Source organism: Aphis gossypii, chromosome X (assembly GCF_020184175.1).
Source record: "Aphis gossypii isolate Hap1 chromosome X, ASM2018417v2, whole genome shotgun sequence".
In the NCBI taxonomy this organism is placed as follows: domain Eukaryota; kingdom Metazoa; phylum Arthropoda; class Insecta; order Hemiptera; family Aphididae; genus Aphis; species Aphis gossypii.
In genome coordinates this window covers 54,512,837-54,536,865 of record NC_065533.1, presented here as the reverse complement: position 1 = coordinate 54,536,865, position 24,029 = coordinate 54,512,837, and the positions used below count along the sequence as shown (strand labels likewise).

General features: G+C 26.0%; 3 protein-coding genes across 5 annotated transcripts in view; 1 reads left to right on the top strand and 2 right to left on the bottom strand.

Moving 5' to 3' along the window:
• Window positions 1-380: 380 nt before the first annotated feature.
• Window positions 381-2,780, bottom strand: LOC114130880 (geminin-like). Its single transcript, XM_027995952.2, has 5 exons — window positions 2,583-2,780; window positions 2,398-2,498; window positions 2,191-2,324; window positions 1,940-2,112; window positions 381-996 (listed from the first exon to the last, which is right to left on the bottom strand). The coding sequence occupies exons 1-5, from the start codon at window positions 2,613-2,615 to the stop codon at window positions 838-840; spliced, it is 600 nt and encodes a 199-aa protein (XP_027851753.1). The 5' UTR covers window positions 2,616-2,780; the 3' UTR covers window positions 381-837.
• A 3,592-nt stretch (window positions 2,781-6,372) lies between these two features.
• LOC126552766 (poly(rC)-binding protein 3-like) lies at window positions 6,373-11,298 on the top strand. The gene is made up of 9 exons (XM_050207673.1): window positions 6,373-6,834; window positions 7,603-7,659; window positions 7,721-7,837; window positions 7,896-8,153; window positions 8,743-8,823; window positions 8,895-8,979; window positions 9,884-10,061; window positions 10,564-10,689; window positions 10,823-11,298. Exons 1-9 carry the CDS (start codon window positions 6,712-6,714, stop codon window positions 11,109-11,111), a joined length of 1,314 nt encoding a protein of 437 aa, XP_050063630.1. The 5' UTR covers window positions 6,373-6,711; the 3' UTR covers window positions 11,112-11,298.
• Window positions 11,299-17,052: 5,754 nt separating this feature from the next.
• The window catches only part of LOC114130882 (retinoic acid receptor RXR-alpha-A), a 31,672-nt gene continuing 24,695 nt past the window's right edge, over window positions 17,053-24,029 (bottom strand). For 2 of the 3 annotated variants that reach the window (XM_050206183.1, XM_050206182.1), the window contains exons 3-8: window positions 21,057-21,209; window positions 20,825-20,990; window positions 19,973-20,125; window positions 19,766-19,898; window positions 19,462-19,686; window positions 17,053-19,388 (exon numbers count right to left, since the gene is read on the bottom strand). In XM_050206183.1, the coding sequence (XP_050062140.1) occupies window positions 19,123-19,388; window positions 19,462-19,686; window positions 19,766-19,898; window positions 19,973-20,125; window positions 20,825-20,990; window positions 21,057-21,209 (1,096 nt within the window). In that variant the 3' untranslated portion in view covers window positions 17,053-19,122. Of the gene's footprint in view, window positions 19,389-19,461; window positions 19,687-19,765; window positions 19,899-19,972; window positions 20,126-20,824; window positions 20,991-21,056; window positions 21,210-23,373; window positions 23,699-24,029 lie in introns of those variants that run through there. The other variant, XM_050206184.1, reaches the window with a different exon arrangement.

The window sequence follows — 24,029 nt, the reverse complement described above, 5'->3', positions numbered from 1 at the left end:
GCGAATTCATTCATCAAATTTCCCTATGCTTCTCATCATAGACATAAAAGCAACAGACTAGATAGCGGGCTGCGTATTACATTCCCATGAGAAAGCTGAAGTCGTGCGGCCATAATATGCCAACAGGGCAATGTTTACAAAATAACTCAATGGATAAGATAGCTATATTGATAGTAATACAAATAACAAACTTATTTTCATAGTATAAAATTTTTTAAACATTGCCCAGTTAGCATATGGCCGCTGACTTCAATTTTATTGTGCAGTCCGCTATCTAGTTGGTTTATATGTTTATGCTTCTCATATAGTTCTTTATCAGTTTCTATTCTGTGGTAAAACTAATTTATTTTTGATTCCTCAATATCAAAAAAAAAATAAAATTAAAAATCTATTTACTTTTATTCAGCCAGTGATTTCTACTCATGCTCAACACCAGGGTAACTGTTATTACTTATAAATAATAATACTAACTTATGAAAATGTACATGAAATAAATATAAATATATTTTTTGAATAAATGCTGTGTTGATTGTACAAAATCATTTATTCATTTTATGATGCCATAGTTAAAAATATTTGGCAATTAATTTTTTATACAGTATAAACATAACTATTTAGTCTACCTAATTATATCTTACTGCAATACAACAATTATATTATGGTTGAAAGTGAAGTAAAAAAAACATACTTATACTATTTTTTTAAACAAAATTAATATAATACCCTTATAGAAATAAATAAATTACATAAACCTACTAGAAACTTATGACATATTTGTTTAAATTATGTAATTATTTTAGTAACTTGGAACATAAGTATAGATACAAAATGACTCTTTTAGTCGCTATCTGAACAATCATTTGAATCTGATGTCTTCATTTTCTTATGAATATGTTTTACACTCGAATAACTGTCTGGCGTGCTCAAACCACTGTCTCCCTGTTCATTACATGGCTCATCATCATCATCAGAGGTCTGATTTTCATTCATCACTTGCTGTATAAAAAAAAAAAAACAAAAAATAGTTACAATTAATAAAGTTTTAATAGATTTAAATGAAGTCAAATTATTTAATTAATATTCAATGGCCAAATTGCATGAAGATAAATGCAATTAGTGTCTGGAAGTATGAATAAAATGTATGTGCATTCAGGGAAATTATATTTTTAATGTACCTATGTACATTTGATTAAAATTAAATTGAATATAAAAACTATTTAGAAATTTTAGGAAGAATATTTCCATAAGCCTGAATTATAAACAAAATAAATAGTAGTTATAAGAGTTAACATTGAACTAAAATAAATATTCAACTATGATAGATACCAACTAAGATTTAAAAACTATTTCTTTAAAATAAAATAATATTTACATGACATTATAACACTGATAAATGAATCTAGGATGTCTTGTTTTTTTCAGAGATATATTTATAAAGATTTTGTAATTTTAAAACATTTTTTAAGTTTTTTATTACATATTAAGTCCTGATATACCTACATATTAACCTAACCTATGGGAGTTAGTAGCTATACAACTTTTAGCCTTTAGTTCATTAATTATAGAATTTTAGGTCTCCCAATTTTTATTAATTGTTTTAATAAAGTTTAAATTTAAACAGTAAGAAATAGTATAAAATTCCAATTAATTCAATATTGTTTCTTTATTTTTGAAGGGTTTTTCTGACTTTTATTTTTTATTTTTCTATTAATACTAAAAATTACAATAACCAGTCTTATTTCCATGTTGACAGGTTATAAACAAAAAAAAAATATGAAGGACTTAACATTCTGTAAGTAATAATTTGTGAGGACTAAATGTCCCAACTTTATATTTAACATAAATAAAATGTCGGTACATTTATTTTTTGACAAAAATAAACTAGGTATCTGTTTACTTAATAATTAACTAGGTTTAATTGTCAGAAAATATTCTTTACCTTAAGTGTGTTGACGAGTTCAGTAGTGTTTTCAATCAATAACTTGCAAGTCTTGTTTTCTTCTTCTAAAGCAATAATCATTGCTTGTAATTTTTCATTTTCTTCCAATACTTCTTCTAAAGCTTTTCTGCGGCGTTCAGCAATCACTTCCCAGTATTTTTCACTCGGGCCAGCTATGACAAATACAAACAATTAAAAACATAGAATTGATTTGACTCCACGAGATGGTCAAAATGTTTGTAAATACTTACCTACAGAAGTAAGATCTTCTGTTAACAATTTTTGGTACAATGACGGATTCACTTTAGAAACAGAAGATGTTTCTTGAACGCATACTTCTGTTTCATCAAAATTCGGTTCAGATTTTATGGTTTTTCCATCGATCCTATTTACAAAAAAGTATGAAAATATATCTTATAAACAATTATGAGCGATAGCGCCATCGCTAAAACACTCACGCAATATCCTGCGGTGTCCTGCCAGCACCCACCAAGTTTTCTTTGCCAGCACTTGAAGGCTGCAAATTGTGTAAAAACTTCCTCATGCCTTTTTTGGAAGCCTGAAAAAATGTAAATAACAAAAGATTATTGCAACATTACTTTTGTATGGGCGTGCAGTTATCTCAAAGACAGTCAAAGCTTACTTCCTCGTTCGCAACAGTGTTCAATGTTTTCATTATTAGCGATTGACTTTGAATTGGCCAGACAAGTTTATATTACGATTTTATGAACAGGCGAATAGGCGAATAAAATTTAATACGCTAACATTCTCCAGTTACATTACGCAGTAAGCCGTCGAACGATTCGAACGAATAAATCGGTTATCACCGTTGTCATTAAATATTTGACAATACATTTTTATAACCGTCTGCCGGTCATGACGTACTTGATACGGGCAGTGGTGGTATACTTGTTCCAACGTACACTTGGTCTCCAACTGAAACGATTTTCGTCATTTCGTCATTCGTACCAGCCGATAATACAGAATGAAAACGTCATTTACGTTCCAAAAAAATTATGTAAACTAAGTACTTAATACCTAAATGCTTTTTTCAGTTTTCACTCCATATTTCTATAACAGTATATAATATTCACCGACCTAATTCTAATTAATTGTTAATTTGACAAAATTGTATCGTAAATAATATGGTTAAAAATTACAGCGACCAGCGAGCGCGAATGAAATCTAAATAAAATTTGTTAAAACCGCAAACGGAAACGATAGCGTCTATACCTATAGTCAATCCAAGTATGGGAATTACGTAATAATATATTTTTAAAGTATTAAAAAAAGATGTAGATAATATAATACAATACGGTTAAAAATAGAAATACGATAATAATGATCGCATAGATAAATTTAAAAAATTAATACGTAGCGACCATTTAAATAAGAAAAAATATTATAAAAAAAAATGTGTGCGTCAGAGTTTGTATCTGACGCAGTGACGCTCAATATTCAATATTGATGTGTTAACATCTAATATGGGCTCGCCGTTTTCTTTGCCGCTGTGTAGCACTCTCTGGAGATATAGGTAATATTGTATTAAAAAGATACCTATTATATTGTAAGTATACATAATTTTAATAAAAATAATTTTTTTTTTTTTGTTTTTTACTAATGAGATTTCAAAATTATATTATTATATTATTATATCCACGAAAATAAATAAAATGAAATAGGTAGACAATAATGATCAATTCTTTTTATACTTCCACCTTAATTTTTTTTCTATGTAGTATATTATAATGTTATGAAGACGAAAATTACGTTTTCAATATTTTTAACATAAAGCTAAAGTATTACATTATATTGATACCTATTAATTCGCACATAAAATAAATATCGATACATCGAAATATCTATATTTTTCGTCTTATAAAATATCGTTTATCGATATTTTATACATCGATATACCGGTACATCGATATATCGATGTAATCTGGTTTTTGCGCATCCCTAATTGTAACAAATTATTGGTGGGCAACCATTAAAACTTCCGTTACAATTTTTCGTTTCATCGAATTTATACCAATTCACTCTAGATCCATCTTTTTACACACACTTTATTTTTTTTATTTTTTTTTTTTTTGGGGGGGGGCGTAAAGATGTTAATACATCAATCTATGTGAAAACTTTACTGATGTTTTTCATTTTTTCATTGAACAGATGACAATAATGCAGCAGAACACATGATAACTTTCACGTTTTCTGCTGACCAAAAACCTTTTTATAAAAAAATCCGTAAATAATACCAATTATATTACATATAGGCATAACAATAAAAGTTAAAAAAACACTGAATAATTAATAATTAAAATGTAACAAAACAATATAATTGAACGATCAGTGTCACCTTTTAACGTACCCCTATTTTTAGTTAAGAAAAGACGTATTTGTCCGGTCCGGTAAATTTCGAATTGTAATTGAGTTTCGCTACTAAATTTTTTCCATATTGGATAATCCCAATTGGCAATTTGTTACTCTCATTTGTATTCAATAATTTTTGTTATGATTATTACAGACATTCTAATATTTTCAGTTAGTAAGTGCCTATCTCAAATTATGAATAATTTGTTCAGAAATAATTTAAGTACGTTCACATATAAAAAAATTCTGTAGTTTTCTATAACATACATAATACATGTTATAAATTATAATGGTATAATACTGTTCAAAATACTTTTATTATTATAGTAGTATAGCTGTTGCCATATTTATAATAATTAACAAACAAAAAAAGTTATAAATTCACATTCTTTACATTTTAAATCTTAGACATTATTCATTAGTTATTAGTTATTATTTATTACGCATTGATAGCGGAAGCCAGAAGACATTAGGAGGCTACTATAATAGCTGTATTTTTAATTATTTGTACAAAAATAAATATTTAAATTATTTATAAAACACGACCATTTCCATTTCTGTGTTGCCGTGTTTAAATTTCTTTTAGTGAACTGTGTGTTTTGAATTTGAGTAATTATTTATTTCTATTTTTTCGACAACGGCAAATAAAGGAAAAAGTTAAAATGGAAACGGTAAGTAAAAAATAATTGTCTAGTACGCCTAAGACCTTAGTACCCTCTAACCCTCATAATACAAACAAATAAAGTAACTAGCGAGTATAGTATCTATATTTAGAAATTTAGATACTTTTGTTATTAATTTATCCTAAAAATAAAAATAGTAAAATGAAATAAAATATTTATATTTTGAGCTCGACCAGTAATTCAATAAATAAATAAAAATAACTTTATTCACTATTACAATTTACAGTTTAACAATTATTATTAGTTATATTATTGATTTTATAAATATAGTGGGTTTCGTAATTCGTAAATATGACTATTTTCAAAGTTACAAGTACGTTTATATTTTATTGTAGGTACCTAGTTAATACTTAATTGTCAACACCGATAAATTAGAATTTTGAAGGTTCCTCGCTAGTCTAATAATAGTACATTAATAATAACGTTACTTTATTGACTGGACTCAGTATTAGAATCATGGTTTCTCCACACTACGTAATTATACAATATGTCAATATGGATTATATTTCGTGAAATGGATATCTTAACCGTCATAGACGGAACATATTTCTTCATTTGGATGTCGATATAGCAAAAATTAAAAATTGTTATATAATATTGTTCCTAAAAAATCATTTATAAAATTATAACTAATTGGCGTGACATTGTGACAATAATTTTTATTTGTTCCATCGTAAACGATAGTCACAGTATTATGTTTAGGTATTATTCTCTGTGTTACAAGCATTATTGTCGGTCAACAACCGTCGATAATCTTCGACAATTTGATCATGTATAATGCATAACAGTTTTCATTTTGCCAAGTGATTTGAAATAGAAAAAAAAAAAATAAAGCGATTAGAAATCATTTATAATTAATTTTACAAATTTAATCTAATTATTGTTTTTAGGAAAATATTTTACCTACAAATAAGTACTTTAATGCAAAACTTTTATTTATTTAAACAAGGTCGTGAATAATTATTATGGCAACAAGAATTACATGACATCGCACACTTTAAAATAGTCATCACCAATCAGTCGAAACGATATAGATACCTATGCATAATAATAATAATAATATTTAGTTGTAAACGTTGTAATAAGTATATGAAAATTATCGTAGGTACAGGTAACTTCCCTATTATTCGATAATTATTTATGAATTCGCCTAAACGATCGGAGAATTTCTCGCCCAAACGAAGGACGCTCGTGTTTTAGGCACAAACTATGTTTAATTATTTTAATTAATAAACGAATGTCCGAGATCGTTTTCACGCTTTTCATTTTCACGTTTTCAAGATCTACGCGACATAGCGACAGATCTCTTACACTGGTCAGTGGTCAATGGTCATCGTAGACGATCAGTTTATAATAGTATGGTCCACGGCCTTAGACTATTGGCAAATACTATAAATTTATAGTATTTGCTATTGGTATGGTCATACTGATCGCAAGACAAACCGGAAAGCAGGCTTCGCTGCCCCTCCCCCCCCCCGACACGTCCTACCGCAACGCAGTTATCGTACGCGGCGCGCGCTCAAATTTGTCAGCGTGTTCGCCAGGGTATCGTCACGCGGTAAACGGTTATTGTACATTTGTACGCCTGTACGGTCGTCGTTCGTCGGTTCTCGTCCGGTCCCGCGGCAGTTGTGCGTCCGATCGCGTTCGCCCGATCGTTATTAATCGAATAGCTGTTACCTACGTGTATTTATAATACAATTACACTCTCTCGACGTTATGTCTGTCAAGGCGAGAAAAGAAAACGAACTTCGAAGCAGACCCTTCGGAGGAGGAGGATGGTACGGTTACAACAATCGCGACGATGTCGAATTGACTGTTCGCATTCTGATTACCGGTGGGGTATGTAACTAAGCACAAAAATATTGTTTTGTTTTACCTATTGATATTTTATTCGCTCGAAAGCGCCGTCGAAATTGTAGTTGTTATTACCCGCGTAAATGATAATAATATTATTGTCTATTATTACGCTCAGAAACCAAACATTAGGCGTTATTATTCGTTTTTAATCTCTCGTTTTTCTCGGTTTTTTTTTTATTATAATGACGCATAATTATGATTTCAATGCTCGTTACAGGCGATGAACGGATGAAAATTAACAATTCGTATTTTTTTTTTATAAAATATTGAGTAAATAACGTACATAGCACAGTTTAAAGTAGGTACATCAAATAGTTAGTAAATATTTTAAATGCCGTCTTGCAAGTATTTGTATTCTAATTGTGAAATACTGTAATGCAAATATTTTACGAAATTCAGAAGAACTATCTACCTATTCGTAATTCTTCAGATTGTTTTTTTGATACCTAATCAAGTATGGTATAGTACCTTTATGATCAACTAGAGAGTACAAGTGAATTTACTGTCTGAAGTTTGATAATTGGTAAATCTACTTTTATATTTAAGCCAACAGAATTTGCATAATCTACATGTCTTGTGTATAACATAAAGACAACATATGCATGTGTGTACCTATTTAGGTAATATTAATATTTATATTAGGTATAGAGTATAGACAATAATATACCTATTTTAAAAATAAAGTTAATCTAGTTAATTAAAGAACATTTTATTTTTATGATTAAATCTGTATTTTTTTTTCAACTTTAGGAAGTTGCAAATATTATTGGCAAAGGAGGCGAAACTGTAAAAAATATAAGAAGTCTGGTAAATAGTTTAACTTCTTATTAATACCTATTATTAATAATAATTTAAAATATTTGTTTAGTCTGGTGCTAAAGTTAAAATCACTAATGGTTCATTACCAGAACGTATTGTTCTCATTACTGGGAATAGAATTACAATTTATAAAGCTACTGAACTTATTTGTCATAAAGTTGAAGAAGTGAGAATTTTTATAAAAAAAAACTAAATTTTAAATTTACATCTTTAATTTATTTTAGTTTTTCGAGAGATTACATGGTGACTGGAATGGCCCAAAATCACCTTTGACACTTAAGCTAATTATGCCAGCATCTAAATGTGGTTTTATAATTGGTAAAAGTGGAAATAAAATAAAAGAAATTAGAGAATCAAGTGGAGCTACCATATCAGTAGGATTGGATTTGTTACCTTATTCAACTGAACGTATAATTTCAATTACTGGTAGTACAGGCACAGTATCTCATTGTGTTTATCTAGTCTGCAACGTAATATTAAATGTAAGAAAATTTTGAATATTTATTTTAAACTCTAAGTAAATTGATAAATTGAAGTATTGTGTTCTGGGACACATACGAGATATAAAATGTTTACAAATATTAAATAATGATAGAGAATATTTTGATTTTTAAACTAGTATTATGTCTTTACTCTACTCTTATAAACTATTCCAAGATAAGAACTGTACTCAGTGGCCATTTTGGGCACAGAAGTGTGACTCCACTACATAATAGACTCAATTGGTGTGATGGACTGAAATAACTTCACTGTTGCACCACTGTACAGTTCTTATCCTGAACAAAATAATAATAGATAGTTAAGAGATTTATGGAAATTTAACTATGTATGAGTCTTTTGGTGCTACTTACCTAGTGTAGTACTGTCATATTTGTATATTTTATTTAACTAAATAGTAAAATTATTATCAATTCTGGAAATTAGTATCATAATAATTAATGTTCATATTGTTTTTTTCTTTACTGTACAGCTAATTTTTCATTATATTTTTGTGTTTCTTATATTATTATAGGTTTAAAATAATGTAAGTGTCTACTCGGTATCTATATAATACAATTTTTAAATTTTCAGTCACCGTGTTCTGATGCATCTATCCCTTATGATCCTTGTAATGAAATTTCAGGGTTTGCTTCTTGTACAATTTTTAAAGATGTAAGTTTTTAATCATTAAAATACTGATTTAAATCTAATTAATTTTGCTTAATTAACTATTTTAACTTTAGTATGGAAGAGAATGCAGTATTCCTTTGAACAATCTTGCAGCTCTTGGGTTAGGAACTAAATCAACTGCAAATATTAAACCAGCTGGTATGTACTAAAATGATTTTCAATTTTAATTCAACAAAAGTTAACCTACTTAAAAAAAAAACAGAATTAATGTTCTTACACTTAGAATACACTTTGGTTAGCGAGCAGATTGTTCTCTCCTGGGACAGAGTTTAGATACTTGAATCAAAATAAAATTTTATATTAGCCATATTAGTTTTTTAATAGCATTTAAAGTTAAAATTGTAAAATTTAAATTTTGAACATTAAAAGTAAAAATTTTTCTTCAAATAATTTTAATTATTTTGATGTAACTAAAAAAAATATATATATATTCACTGTAAAAACTTAATATAATATAACTAAAATTATTTTTTATTCAAAATGAATATATTTATAAAAATTTTAAGCTAATCATATGAATTTTAAGTTTTTTTTTCCAATTATGTTAATATAAGCATTTACTTAGTTAAAAAGTCGTATGTTTAATGAAAGGTTCCTAATAAGTTGATTTTATACTAATTTAGAAATATAAAAAACACAATATGTACGATTCTATTTTCACTATCTTAAGATAATATGTTGATATTGATATATTATGTTAGTAACATTAATATATGTCATATTTTAGGAAAAATTTATTTAACAAACTACATTACTAGTAGAATAAAAATGTTAATTACATATTCTTTCAAATGACAACTAAAATAAAAAAAAAATTCATATTTTGTATACATTTTGGAAATCCACTTAGTGTAGCTAAATTAATGCGTTATTGTTTCATGGGAACAATTCTTTAACTAACTTTTATTGCTATGTGTTTTAAATTTAATCATATACTATAGTAGACTGATATTTTCAATACGATAAGCTTAGCATTACATAGTCTGCTTTTTGTATGAGTTTTTATTCTATTAGGTAAATATAATCAATAAAAATGCTTTAGATTTGGCTGCATTAGCTGGAAGTCAGTTAAGAAAAAGTAATCGTCAAAACCAAAATGTTAGTAGAGAACATAATAATCAAAAAACCAAATCAAATACTGAGAAAATATCAATGACTGTACCTAATGATTTAATTGGGTGTGTTATTGGTAAAAAAGGAAGTAAAATCGCAGAAATTCGGTAAGTTGTAACTAACATATTATCCTACTCAATATGAAAATACCTATATATAGATATATATATTATTAATTAGTAATTACTGATCGATAGATTTATGGTTAGGTTACCTTTGTCATTTATGAAATTGTTTTTCTAATTGATTAATTTTCTATTTTATTTTTTAATTATATATTATATAATATAAAGCATTAATTAGTCTAGTTATGACTTATAATACATTTTTACTGCGAACAAATGTTTTCTATTACAAAATAGTTTATTCTATAAATTCTTATTTAAAATTCATATTGATTAGAGTTTAAGACTAGAAAATTAAATTATAGTTTTTTCTCAATTTAAAAATAAATTTATACACTTGTAACTAAAATAAATTCTTTTACTCAAAAATACTTTTTATTTAAAATCTAAATCAATGAATGGTAACATATGATATAAATTGATTTATAAAACATAAAAAATATTAAACAGTAAATAATATATTGTATATGTTTATTTTATGTAGACAAATAAGTGGCGCTTCTATATATATATTTAAATCTGAAGGATCTAATGAAAATGTAGACCGTCGTATAACTATTGCAGGAAACAAAGAATCTATTGCAGTTGCCAAGTACTTAATTGAAATGAGGTACAACTTAATTGTTTTACTAATATAAAATATTTCTGGGATTATAGTTGAGAATGAACCTCTGGTGTTATCATTAAATTCCTAGTATTGTATTATGTATCCTTTTTATCATTAATTCCAATTTCTGCTCTAGTGTACAACTGCAAAAAGCCAATCTTGGGGAGGAAAAATTATCTTATAGTCCTGACAATGGTTCCAGCTCAAATTCATCTACTCCAACTGTGGTTGAACTATTTGCCAAGCCTCATCCTATTACTACCATATCCAGTTTATATGCTTATATAGCTTTAACTAGTGATGCCAAACAATCCCCTCCAATACAGACCACAGGTGTCCATCGCCCGAAAAGTTCTTTAAAAAGAAAGCGCAGTCCTTCACGTGAAAGAACTAATGCAGTAAGAACAAAATGGGAACATTACTGAATGATAATTGATTCCAAATCCACTAATAATTGCTATTCATATTCATTTTGATTTCTTTATTTTTAAGTAGTTTTTTCATTAACATTTTTAAAAATAACTTAAAATTTTTGAGTGAAGAAAATTCTAAGAAGCCATTTTATTATAATATAAAATAATTGATTTTGTTTATAGGGTACTCAAAACAAAATCTATATACTTAACAAATCTCTTTTATATGTGAAATTTGTGCATTTTAACAATTTATTTAACTATTTTTATTTAATATATTTTATCGTCTCCAATTAATAGTATCTCACTTTTTAATTAGATTGTTTCCAACACTTAATCTTTAGTTCTTACATTATATTGTTTTAAATCTTATTGGTGATAACTGATAACTGATAAGTATTGTATTCCTTATTTTATTTCTTAATCTTAAACATATTATCATATTAATATGATATTTAATTTGTTTTTAAAATTAAATTGTTTTTGCTTATTGTTAATTATTATTTTTTTTTAATTTTATATTGTTCATATTGAAGTATATCAGTCTTATTTTTAATTTATTGTTTCATTATTTTAAATGATTCCTACCCAATACCCAATAACATATAGAAATCGATAATTTTTATAACTTATGCCAACAAATAATACTCAGTTATGGACGACACTATTATTTTATTTTATTTATACCCAATAATGTATACCTTAAAAAAATTACAAAATATTAAATTATGGTTTAATTAGATCAGCACTAGAAAATGCTATTTAAAACAAAATTGATCTTGTCCAAAACTGGTTTTGCGTGCTAATTACAGTTTTTCCAAAAATTTGTTTTGTTTTTCTCAATTATTTTTAAAAAAAGTACTAGGAATGTTTTACTTTTTACTAACTCAGAATAACGGTTTTCATAGGGCATAGGATTACTCTCAAAATGTGTAGTTACCAGTTCTATAGTTAGAGAAATATAGCGAAGATACTATAACAGGTCCCAAAGTCTTAGTATTAATAGTATCTTCATATATTGAAGTTTATATTATTACTATACAATATTTAATATATGTGCAGAATGATTTTTTGAACTTAATGCTGAACATGTCGTGTTATTTATTCACATTATTATCGTACAAGAAACATTCATTGTTCAATATTATTATATTATGTAGGTAAATTCCGTGTATGTAAGTTTAATTTGAATGATTGTTTTTCACAAATTCTCAGTTTTTAAAATGTAGGTAGTGGATTCATATAATTTTATTTTATTAAAAGTATAAATATTGTTTGTGTTTATCAGATAAAAAAAAATGCATAAATAGTACAAATTATTCTAAGTTAAAAAAAAAATAAACAATAATTACACATAGATCCCGATACATCCGGGTGTGTTCATTGTCAGTAACTTTTTGCACATGCTTTTAAAACAATTGAGCAATTTATTGAGCTCTGTAGTTTTTCTTTCTAATCGCTGTAAATTTAAATCTAGTGTAATGATTTTTTGTTTTCATTTTAATAAAACGATGCGATTATCGCATTTTTCGATAATTGGGTCACAGAGTTCCAGATATGACGTACCTACTGTCATTCACAATACTGAAAAATAAATCGATAAGAAGTTAAAACTGTGGTAATAGTAGGTAACGAATTACATGTTTATTGAAATATAAAATTCTGGTCGCAGACAATTGATTTTGTACGGGATGTCGGGATTATCTCGTTTTTACATACATATATAAGCCTGTTATTCGGTATGTGTATAGTGTTTTTTAGTTTATGTGGAATGTACAATATGCATTATGCACGTTGTATAATAATAATAATGATAATAATAATATTACAATATAATAACCATAGGCGAAACTAGACAAATTTATTAGGACAGGCCAAGTGATAAATATGAGAAAAAAATTCTAATTACAACTCTATACAGCAATTTACCTTTTTTTAATGTAATGATTGTAATACCTACAATTACTTTGATATCCAGCTAGTATAAGGCCAGACCATTGCCTGATTCTCGTAGTTTCGTCTATGATTTTAACAGACTCAACACTCGAATGTGGACGTGATGGTTTCATGATGATTAAAATTTTCGTCATTAGGTGTACTAAAAATTTAGTATGATAGCATATAATAATAAATATAAGTATTTATAAATATAAATTACAGTATAATATACACAAACAAGTCGAAGTTTTAATATTTAATTTTGACAGTGCAATTATGCACTGCTATAAATTTTGTCTTTTATTATTTAGGTGGTTTGGTAGAAGCAATGATGATTTTTCAAATTTATCTCGATTCTCTTACCATTAGACGATTTAACTTAATATTTTTTTTATGCTCATAGATCTATAGACATGAAATAACCTTTATAACTTGCGTCTATCATCACTTTTAAAAAATAAAATATCGTAAAAAACCGTTGAAATAACAGATAATATATTCATGCCTTTGAGTTTGATAATAGGCCAATTTACATTAACATAAAAAATATTAAATAACAATAAAATATCAGTTTTAATAAAAGCACATTTTCCATGTGTACGTTTGTTAGACGGATACAAGACTTAAAAATATGTAATAAAAACCATTTTACTATATTATACAATATACATACCTACCTAATTATTACATATTCTTTAAATATTAACTGTTAACCTATTATATTTAATATTATAAACACTACAACAATATATATATATATATATATATATTACTTCTAAAGTTCCTACAAATTATGTCTCATAGAACTAGGTATATTGTCATGGCTAGAAACCAAAATATTTTACTTACGTTTTTAAAAGTATAATACAAAAATATATTTATAATAACTTATATGATAAATATTTTTCAAGACATGTCAGAAGGAGTCAAGATTCATTTCGTAAGTATGTTTTAGTCTAAACCGTTGTACATATTGTACAAAACTAAAATGAGTGATACCACATATCTTATGAGTAATGTACAATTTAAATGCCCTCCTAAAAAATGATGAAAATGTAGATATGTGCTATTACGGTTTTCCTAACGAAATATTAAACAGCATAAAAATAAAAAGTGATTAAAAACTAAGTTTCGTTCGACGATATTTTTTAAAACGTAGCATGTTACTCTATATTTTGCACTTTAATAGAAAAGTTTATGAACCATAAATGTTTTTTACGTTACTTGAAAAATATCGAGTACCTATCGTGCTATGTTGGAAGTATATCCAAAAATATAATCAAATACGACCATATACGTATCGTAAAATAAAATTATCATCGTTGACATGCAACGTAACGATGTCAAACAATTTAAAAAAACATATAATTATCAATAAATAAATAATAATAAATACATGATAAGTATCAAAAAAAGTTATATATATAGGTATACCATTATCTATATATATCTGTACCCAGCTCAAAAACATTAATATTAAAAAAAACTCAACGCTTACTATTTTTCAGAATCCCGGAAAAAACTTATTGGATGTAAAAAAAAAAACACAAGATCATTAAGACATTAAATGACAAAAAATAATAATACACTCTAATACCTTCGCAATTTGTCGTTGTTGGTGATAATTTAATTATATTTGAGACTGTCATATAATCGACCTAACGAGCATAGAAAAATCACTTTTAATATAATAGGTTATTTTATAAAAGATACTTAACGGCTAACATATAGGAACATAATTATTGTTAAAAGCTTACTGTATCATTGTGATGCTGTTCTCAAATTCACAATAATCTACAAATTAAATTTTTTAAGTAACATTAAAATACAAAACCAATTATCAACTAAATTACGTAGGTACCGTTTTTCGGTGGAGTGATTTGGAACCTGGCGTGTCTTGAAGAGTAATAGCTTCGGTAATACTTGAAAATAGATTTTTAAAATATTTACACACTTTGTGGTTTGGGCTGATCGATTATACTGTTATTGAACCTAGAATAACGATCTAAAACAAATGGTATACACGTTACAACCACGAAAACGAATACATACGCAAAAACAAAACACCAAGTTTGTTAATTTTTTTCAGTCTGCAAAAGGGCAAAAAAAAAAGTAGGTACATAGTAAAAATTGACACATTGAAGACTGACCATTTTTATTTGGATTTTACGTTGGTGGGCGAGCACCGTGTTTAACACGGCTATTGTTATATTATACATTTATACCATATAGGTAACTACATAAATTAGTAACCGTTTTCATGCAGACACAGATCGTAAAAATTGAAGGCGAGCCAAAGTCCACAAAGCGTTAAGTCGCGTGACGATTCCAAAACCATAATTATAATTATTTTCCGTCCAAAATATAATATATATTATACAGAATGGTACCTATATAGACATATAGTGTAATAATAATATATAAGTATAATAATAATACTCGTCTCCGTGGAATTTTGACATCTTCAAGGTTATAGCTGTGCTATTTTTGTCGATATTACTGTTTTGTTTAAAATAAGGATAATGAGAGAACTCCGCGTCTCCACCAATTCGTGTTATAATTAAATCCACTGTTTTTGAGCTAGATAACCAGAAATCACTCATACATTAGAAAACAGCAATTTATTTATCCAAAGTGATTTTGAAAACACCTAGGTATCGGTTATTATATTACTAAAAGATGATAATTAATATTTTACAAATAACAACAATATCTTGACGAAGTCAATCTACAAAACACTAATTATTTATATATTTTTATTCTCTTTTTGTTTTATTTTCAAAAAACGGATATGAGATGAGGCCGTCTCCAAAATAGTGTTTATTTTAAATTATTTAATTAGTGATTTAACTTTGAAATTTGCATCCAGCACTTAGTTTGTTAGATATATATTATAGGTATACCTAAAAATAAAATAAATATAAATTTTATCTAAATCCGTGAACTTGAGTAGTTGAGAGTTGAGACAGTTAAGTGGTTACCGGTAGATCGAGTTAGGCTCAACTATTTTCCTATGTTTTTTCGTTACAAATTTGATGACAATCCTTTATAATAGAATATAATGAATAATAATGTTGGGAATGGGAAAACGTGAGTGTAGCATTGAGATCACACTATGCATTAGAATAATATGTTTTAACCATGTAAGCACTAAGACTAAGCAGTCATATAGTTTTCTTTTTTGTTATTCTTATAACGAACCATCGCTGATTTTTGAATGCGCTGTGTCAGCGAGTCGTGAAGAACCAGCGATTCAGTTAAGTCTAAAGTATTGTATAATCTATTTTTTATTATACTTAACGGTGTTTTATTGTGTTTATTTTTATTTCATTGTATTAAAAAAATAAAACGTTTTAACATTGATGAACTTTTCTTCTATTAAGTGTGACAATTTGGTTCTCTTACAAAAAAACGCAAGAGTGTCCCTCGTATAACACTTTTTCTATAGATATTATCTTAATGTTGTGCTACAATCTTTTTATTTGTCAGTACTGACATTAGAGCATATTTAAAATACTTTGAAGTTTGAATTAGTGTATTTAAATAAATTGTGATCCAACATTTTCATTCTTTTCATGTTTTTATAAAAATTGCTATACTCTGAAAAAACATTTTTGTTGAAATAACCAGTAACGTTCAAACAACATCTTGAACAGATGTTAGTATATTGGAAGAATATTTTTATAGAATACTAATTATTGAGAATTTTCAAAAATGTATGAATTAAAATATAATCAGTGTTCAATTTCATAACTTGTTATTTTATTGCAATATTGCAGTCTATAAGTCATTGTCTCAAATGAATAAAAAGCATAACGATTACACAAAGTTGAAATGTCAGAATAAAACTGTTAGAGCTACTGAGATACTGACATTTTAAAGAATAAAGATAATCATTTGAATTCATTACTAAATGTGAAATATAGTTAAAAGATAATGTATTGAAACTATAAGAGTACAATGATATACGACCTTGTTAAATTTAGCATTTTACAAATAATAATAACCCATAAAATGAATAATATATTGATAATATAGTATATTATAATATGTTCCTTTTCAACTATAATTTTTTTTTATACATTTATAAAATTAACATTTATATTTTATATAACTTGCAGTGTAACTCTTTTATTTTAAAAATTTAATATTTTTTCATAAATGTATGAAATAAACTTGAGATTAAATTTAAAACACTTATATAAAAAAATATGTTCTTAAAAAAAAAAAAAAATATATATATCATTAAATTAAAATAAATAATAAGAAAACAAGAGTCACATAAAAAATACTAGGAACCTAAAACTCTATTAACTAACATAATTTTCATACATATTATAATACCGTAACCATCTTAATAATTAATAACTTACAATGTCATATTATAATGATTAGTATTTTATTAAAAATAATAGTAAATATAATAATAAGTTAAAAAAAATAAAATTATATACATTGAATAATAATAATAATAATAATAATAAACCATTATTCATTTTTCATTAAATTTTAAAATAAATTCCTAAACATAATGAGGTATAAAATTAAGATAGGTAGTACAATTTTGAAAATAATTACACATGGAACAACAATCACTCAATTTAATTTTTTTTATAACTAATAGGTCTTTTTTGGTTAATAGTTAAATATAAATAGTAATTGGTATTTAAAAACCAATACAGTGTATTTATTTTTTGAATTTAGAAGCGCCATAATGGAATTTTTTTTTTTAAAAAAAATTAGAAATTTGTTTTATTTATTATAGGAAAAATTCTTGGAAAAATATTTTTCATTTTTATATCAATATTTGTTTGTAAAAAATTTATATTTTCAGCAGTTACAAAAAAAAATATTTTTCTATAGTTAAATATTCTTACAAAACAAATTATATAAATAAACGATAATATTTTAGTTTAAGTAAACATTGTCAGTAAGTAGTTGGTTAAAATATTAATAACTTATATATTTATATTTAATTATGATAGAAATTTATTTAAGTAGTAAAATAATTATTTTCGAAACAATGACATTATACATTTAATGTTTTTAATATATTATGAAGCAAGATTATTTAAAATAATTATCATGGTTGATTTATACAGCTCGATTAAAAGAATGTTTATAGATAGTATGTATATAATAATAAAGTATACATATTGAGATAAATACAAAATATATTTAAACTATGTATTTAAATCTCAAGTCAAACAATAAATTAATCAAATTAAACTTCTAATAGTACTTTGAAATAAAACTTGATTACACTCGAATAATACTGAAAATTGAGTTAAAACTCCACTTTTATGTTTTCCTAAAACCCTACCTGAATATTATCATTATATTATTAATAATAAATTTTATTTAAAAAAAAAAAAAGTTAATATATACATTAATGAATATTTAATATAATTGTGACAAAGTTACGTGTTTGGATAATTATTTTTTACAAATTCATGATACTAATATGAGAAAGTTAATTTAAAATTAAAATTGTTTTAAAGTAAAATAAAATATTAGATTTTTAATAAAGTATGTCATATAAATTTGTGAATAGTAAATATACTACTAGGTAATAATAGATTTAATTAATAAAATAGAACATGTATGATGATAAAATTACATAGCCACATAAAAAATGATGTGTTAACAAAAAAAAATTATGGCAAGTTGTAAAACAATAATAAGGTGTGAATTTTAACGATTATTAAATTATCAAAATTGAACATACATTTATAATTTTTAACTGTTAGAAAAATAATAATCCATAAAAAAACAAATCTTATTTATTAAGCTACTTAAAATTAAGGTTAAGAAATGATAGTATTTTAAAATTAAAATAAAATAATATCTATCTTGTTTTAAATCAATGTTATCCAAACACGCTCTTAATCATTAATTCATATAAATTCCTTAATTGGTCAAGTGATCAATTGAAATAAATTGCTATAAAAAATGATAATTTATAAATATGAAGAAAATCTCTACAAACAATTCTGTATACATATTTTAATCTAGCCAACAAAATTTAAATGTAAAAACATAAGATACAAGTAATGGTATTATTATTTAGCAACATTGTTGGAAATCATGTAGCTACTTGAACGTCATGTGATGATGATTCAAGAACTTCCATTAAAAATGTATCAATTGGTGAATCTCCAATAAGTTTGTAGAAGAATAAATGTTCCAGACATTTTAAACCAATTGACCGTAATGAAGGGAGCCGAAGAAGTAGTTTAGCGAATCGTCCAGGTTCTTCTGGATGTGTTGTGCGACAATATTCTTCTAATGCAACATAAACTTTGTCACGTAGTACTTCCACTTCATTCACAGACTGTAAACCTTTTGAACCTAATATAAAAATAAAGAATATTTGTTGTTAAAAAGAAAAATGATGAATTGATATTCTTAATTAAAAAATTACCTGGATTAAAAAGAATGATAGTGCGCAAGCAGCCAAGTTCAGTTCTATCCATACCCATATCTCTCATTTTAGCGACGAGTTCAGTAAGTACACGATCAAATATAGCTTCAACTCCAGCTTGATGAGCAGAATCTCTGTCGACAGTAAGTCCAGTAGCTAAGACTATACCATCTTTAACACTGATCGATCTATGGGAGAATGCAGCAATCATCAACTCATTCCAACCTACAAATAAAATGTAGTATAAATAAAGATGTTGTATGCTACAAAAAATGTGGAATATGTGTAATGTATATTCACTAACCAGCTCTCAACAATAAAACTTGATCGCCCAGAGGTAAATTTTTAAAATGCGGTATATGCTTGGCCCATTCAACAAGTTGTATTAATTGCTTGTCAGTTGCCTGACAAATGGCGCCAACAGTATGTTGAGGATGCTGAAAAAAAAATGTTTTGTTAATAATTATACTGAGTTATTCACAGTATGGAGTTTAATAAATAAAATCCTCACTTGTTGCTCTATGTACTGTTGTTCAGTCTTTATAGCATCGGCTTTATTCTCAGCCCTTAAAATAAGTTCCACTGGCATGTCAGTATTAGAACTGCTTGTGGGTTCAACTTCGACATTATTGTGATCTCGATCTTTTGTACGTTGTCTTTCTTCCTATAATATATTGAAACATATAGGTATTACTTATTATAAATAATGATATTTGATACATACAAATTTATGATTTTTTGTACTTAATATTATTCATGATATTTTAACCAACATCCTTACATATTATTATAAATAAAAAAATTATTTGATTAATTTTTTTGTGTAAGCATTATTTTATAAATATCAAACAGTTTTATTTGTATGATTCCATTTAAAAAGAATTGTTATTTTATTAACAAGATATACATGATTATGCGAAAAAATTTTAAATGTGCAGCACAATCATTAAACATGATTAAACTGATTAAATTTGATATGGATGTATTTGTGTGGGAATTTGTGTAGAATATTGCTGAAATCTGAACACACAGTTTTTTAAGTAATGTGTAAGTACATTTTGATTTTTTAGTGAATTTTGTTTGTTGTGAAAAATCTGACTGGGAGTCATATTTAGATGGTATCAACATAATATGATATTAAAATATCAATTTTTAAAAATTAAATAATTTTAAAATTTTAAACCTACAATTTTTTTTATAAGTTTTCAATTTATAGCTTCGAAATTACGATACCTGGAGGCTAGAAATATGGAATGTACTTACTACCTATAATACACCACTGATGTTATTATTAGTTTAATATGCCATTCATACGGTTAAATTATCTCAAGCTGCTTGTGATTAAAAACAAATAATAACACACCTGAACGGCTTCTCTTTTCATGCCCATGGTCAAACACTTTTGATACCTGCAGTACTGGCATCGATTTCGTTGGCGTTTGTCGATGATGCATTTGTTTTCTTCACGACATGCATAAGATAAATTTTTTCTCACAGTGCGTTTAAAAAACCCTTTGCATCCCTCGCAACTATATGGAGGCAAATTTATTAATTGGTTTTTTAAATTGAAAAAAAAAAAGAAACGAGAATATTACCTGTAGACTCCATAATGTTTTCCACTTGCACGATCTCCACATATGGAACACAGATGTTTTGAACCGCTGAGTGGATGGTTGGGTGGATAATTTGGAGAGTCTTGTACGTTGCAAGAATTATTCATCATATTGCTCCGGTCAACACTGTATAATCTATATAAAAAAGAAAAATGTAATTTATACTCACTACAAAATATCTAGTATACAGTATTACAGTTTTTTTTTTTTACTAAATATACTTTTTTTTAAATTATTGATTATTTTTTATAAATTCAAATATATACAAAGTATAGCTTTCTGGAATAGTATAATAATTATTATACATTACAATGTAAATTTACATTTTGATACTAGTGTGTTTACATGTCAATAGGTCAAAAATCAAAACAAATTAATTATTGAATAATAATAAATAAATATATCAATGCATATTTAAATATAAAACACACAATTAGATGTTTCATATTATTCCATAATATGTCCTAAAATTAATTTACAAATTTCGTAACTATTTCCATCTAATCTGGAAAATGTATTAGAACATATTCTATGCACTATTTATTATTAATGGGCTTTAGTGGAATATTTTTTTAGCTACAATAATTTTAGTATATAATATATAATCATTGATTATAATTATAGTAGTGTAAGTAGGTATAAAATAAAACATGTATGTTTAAGACAGCTAGCTTGCTAATATCATTAATTATGTTGGGTACTAATACTATTATTGAATCATCATTAAATATGGTGTAGGCACAAACTGTACAATATTCAATGAAAATAAATTTCAGAACAAAAAAAGAAACAAATAGTATATAACAGTATAGCATTATTATTGTAATAAATATATAAAGAATTCTACTTCTGTAAAATTAGTACAGCCAAAATTTAATCAGATAATTGTTACAGAAGATTTTCAAACTATCTTAATTAAATCATTGATAAAGTATAAATAGTGTTCTATTCTTTGAATTTCATTATAAAAATAAATAATGTAATTGATTGAATTACTTTAATACTCCATACAATGTAGGTATTAAATGGTTAAATGTATACCACTGCCTGCTTAATATTTATACATACCTATTTCTAAAAGTTTTATTGAAAAAAAAATGCAGACCTTTAAAAAATAAATTTTACAACAATACGACAGACAAAACCTTAAGTTTATATGTTAAATATTATAAAACTGTACATAAAATCAATTATATGATATCTATATAATCTAATTGATAAAAGCAAGTTTTTTATAAATTATGATCATATAATTTCATTTTTTAAGTATAATGGATCAACCAAACAATTTAAATTCCTATACAAAGGTAATAATCTCGAGTATCAAGACATTTGAAGTTTAAATGTTAAACATTTTTATTTATAAAGATCAATCACATCATAATAACTGGCTATTATATATTATATATATATATAGTATTTGGTATGTAATATTTATTGTACTTTACTGTATTTACTACACATTAAGACCTCTAATATAGAAATACTTAAGTGGTATGAGTAACTACTGATGATCCACAATAAAATTGCTTAAGAAGAGAAACAATAAATATTGTTTAAGTCTGATGAGAGCTTTTTAATTTTTACACTTTTTTTTTTATACATATATAATTCATTATACATCCAATAATATAAATATTTTATTTAATAGCACAGTTAAAGTACAAATACTATACAATTTATCACTTGTTTATAGCTTAAAATTATAAAAGTTAAGCAACAAAATTTAAGTTAAGTAGGTACTTAATAGGTTTTGACAATAACACAATACAATAAGTACTACAATAGACAACAAGTATACTAAAAAAATGTACCTAGTCTTTAATGTTCATTATATTAAAAAATATATGTATTATAGGTAGTTGAGATTGAAACACATAAGATACTTCTTTTAAAACGTTATTATTATAGTACTTAAATATTACTTAGAGGCAATAAACATCATAAAATATATAAGCACATTATAAAAAGTGTTTCAAACTTCATTTAGAATGTCTTTACAAAACCACAATAAATATGAACAAATTTTCTATAAATATACTGGTTTCTATTCAACCACACTGTAAATACAACTCTATATATTTATAATACTATATTAATTTATTTTTGTATTGCATAGCCTCTGTAACTTATAAACCTCATTTACCACAAAAGAAATATCTATAGACGATTTGTAAAAACGTATTTGAATAAAAACGATAAACAAATATTAAGAAAAAAAAAAACAATAATTTCATATAAGCTTCGTTCAATGTTTAAGTTTAGTAAACAATGCCAACCACCCATCATTAAAATTTACCTGTCACTCGAATACATGGTGTACGAATTGGAATACATTTTTAACGTCTTCAAAAACTCCGATTTAACGTGAAAACAATAATAACAATCGCCGAGAGACACTATTTGGACCGAACATCGAGTATATAACAAAGCCGAAGAACACACACTATTAAAATATTATGTTCATTGCACACTGTGCAAATACTGTTATATGATAAACAAGCACAAAATATTTGCCAGCCAAAATAAATGTTTGTCTTCGGGTTTACTGTGATATACACACGACGGACACTGCAGAAATATGTACCTACTATGCTAAAATTAATTTACAACTGAGACGCGCGCACGGCGAGAGCATTGCGAAATGTAACAGAACGAAATAATTGATGAATACGACTTGTTAGTGAAAAAAAAAAAAAATAAATTCGTATAAACACAACAATGACGATTTATATTGGATGTAATAATATTAGGTCATTTCATATGTTTGTTACACGTCGACAGCGCATTATTGATAATGTTAATAATATGTACATCGAGTTCGGCTGAATATCAGATAATATTATTGTGGTATTCAATATTTACACTATAATAATATATATATAAGGTAATATTCATTGTACAGTACCTATGTGGTATGGTAAATTGGATTTCCTAGATACTACCTATTTAATT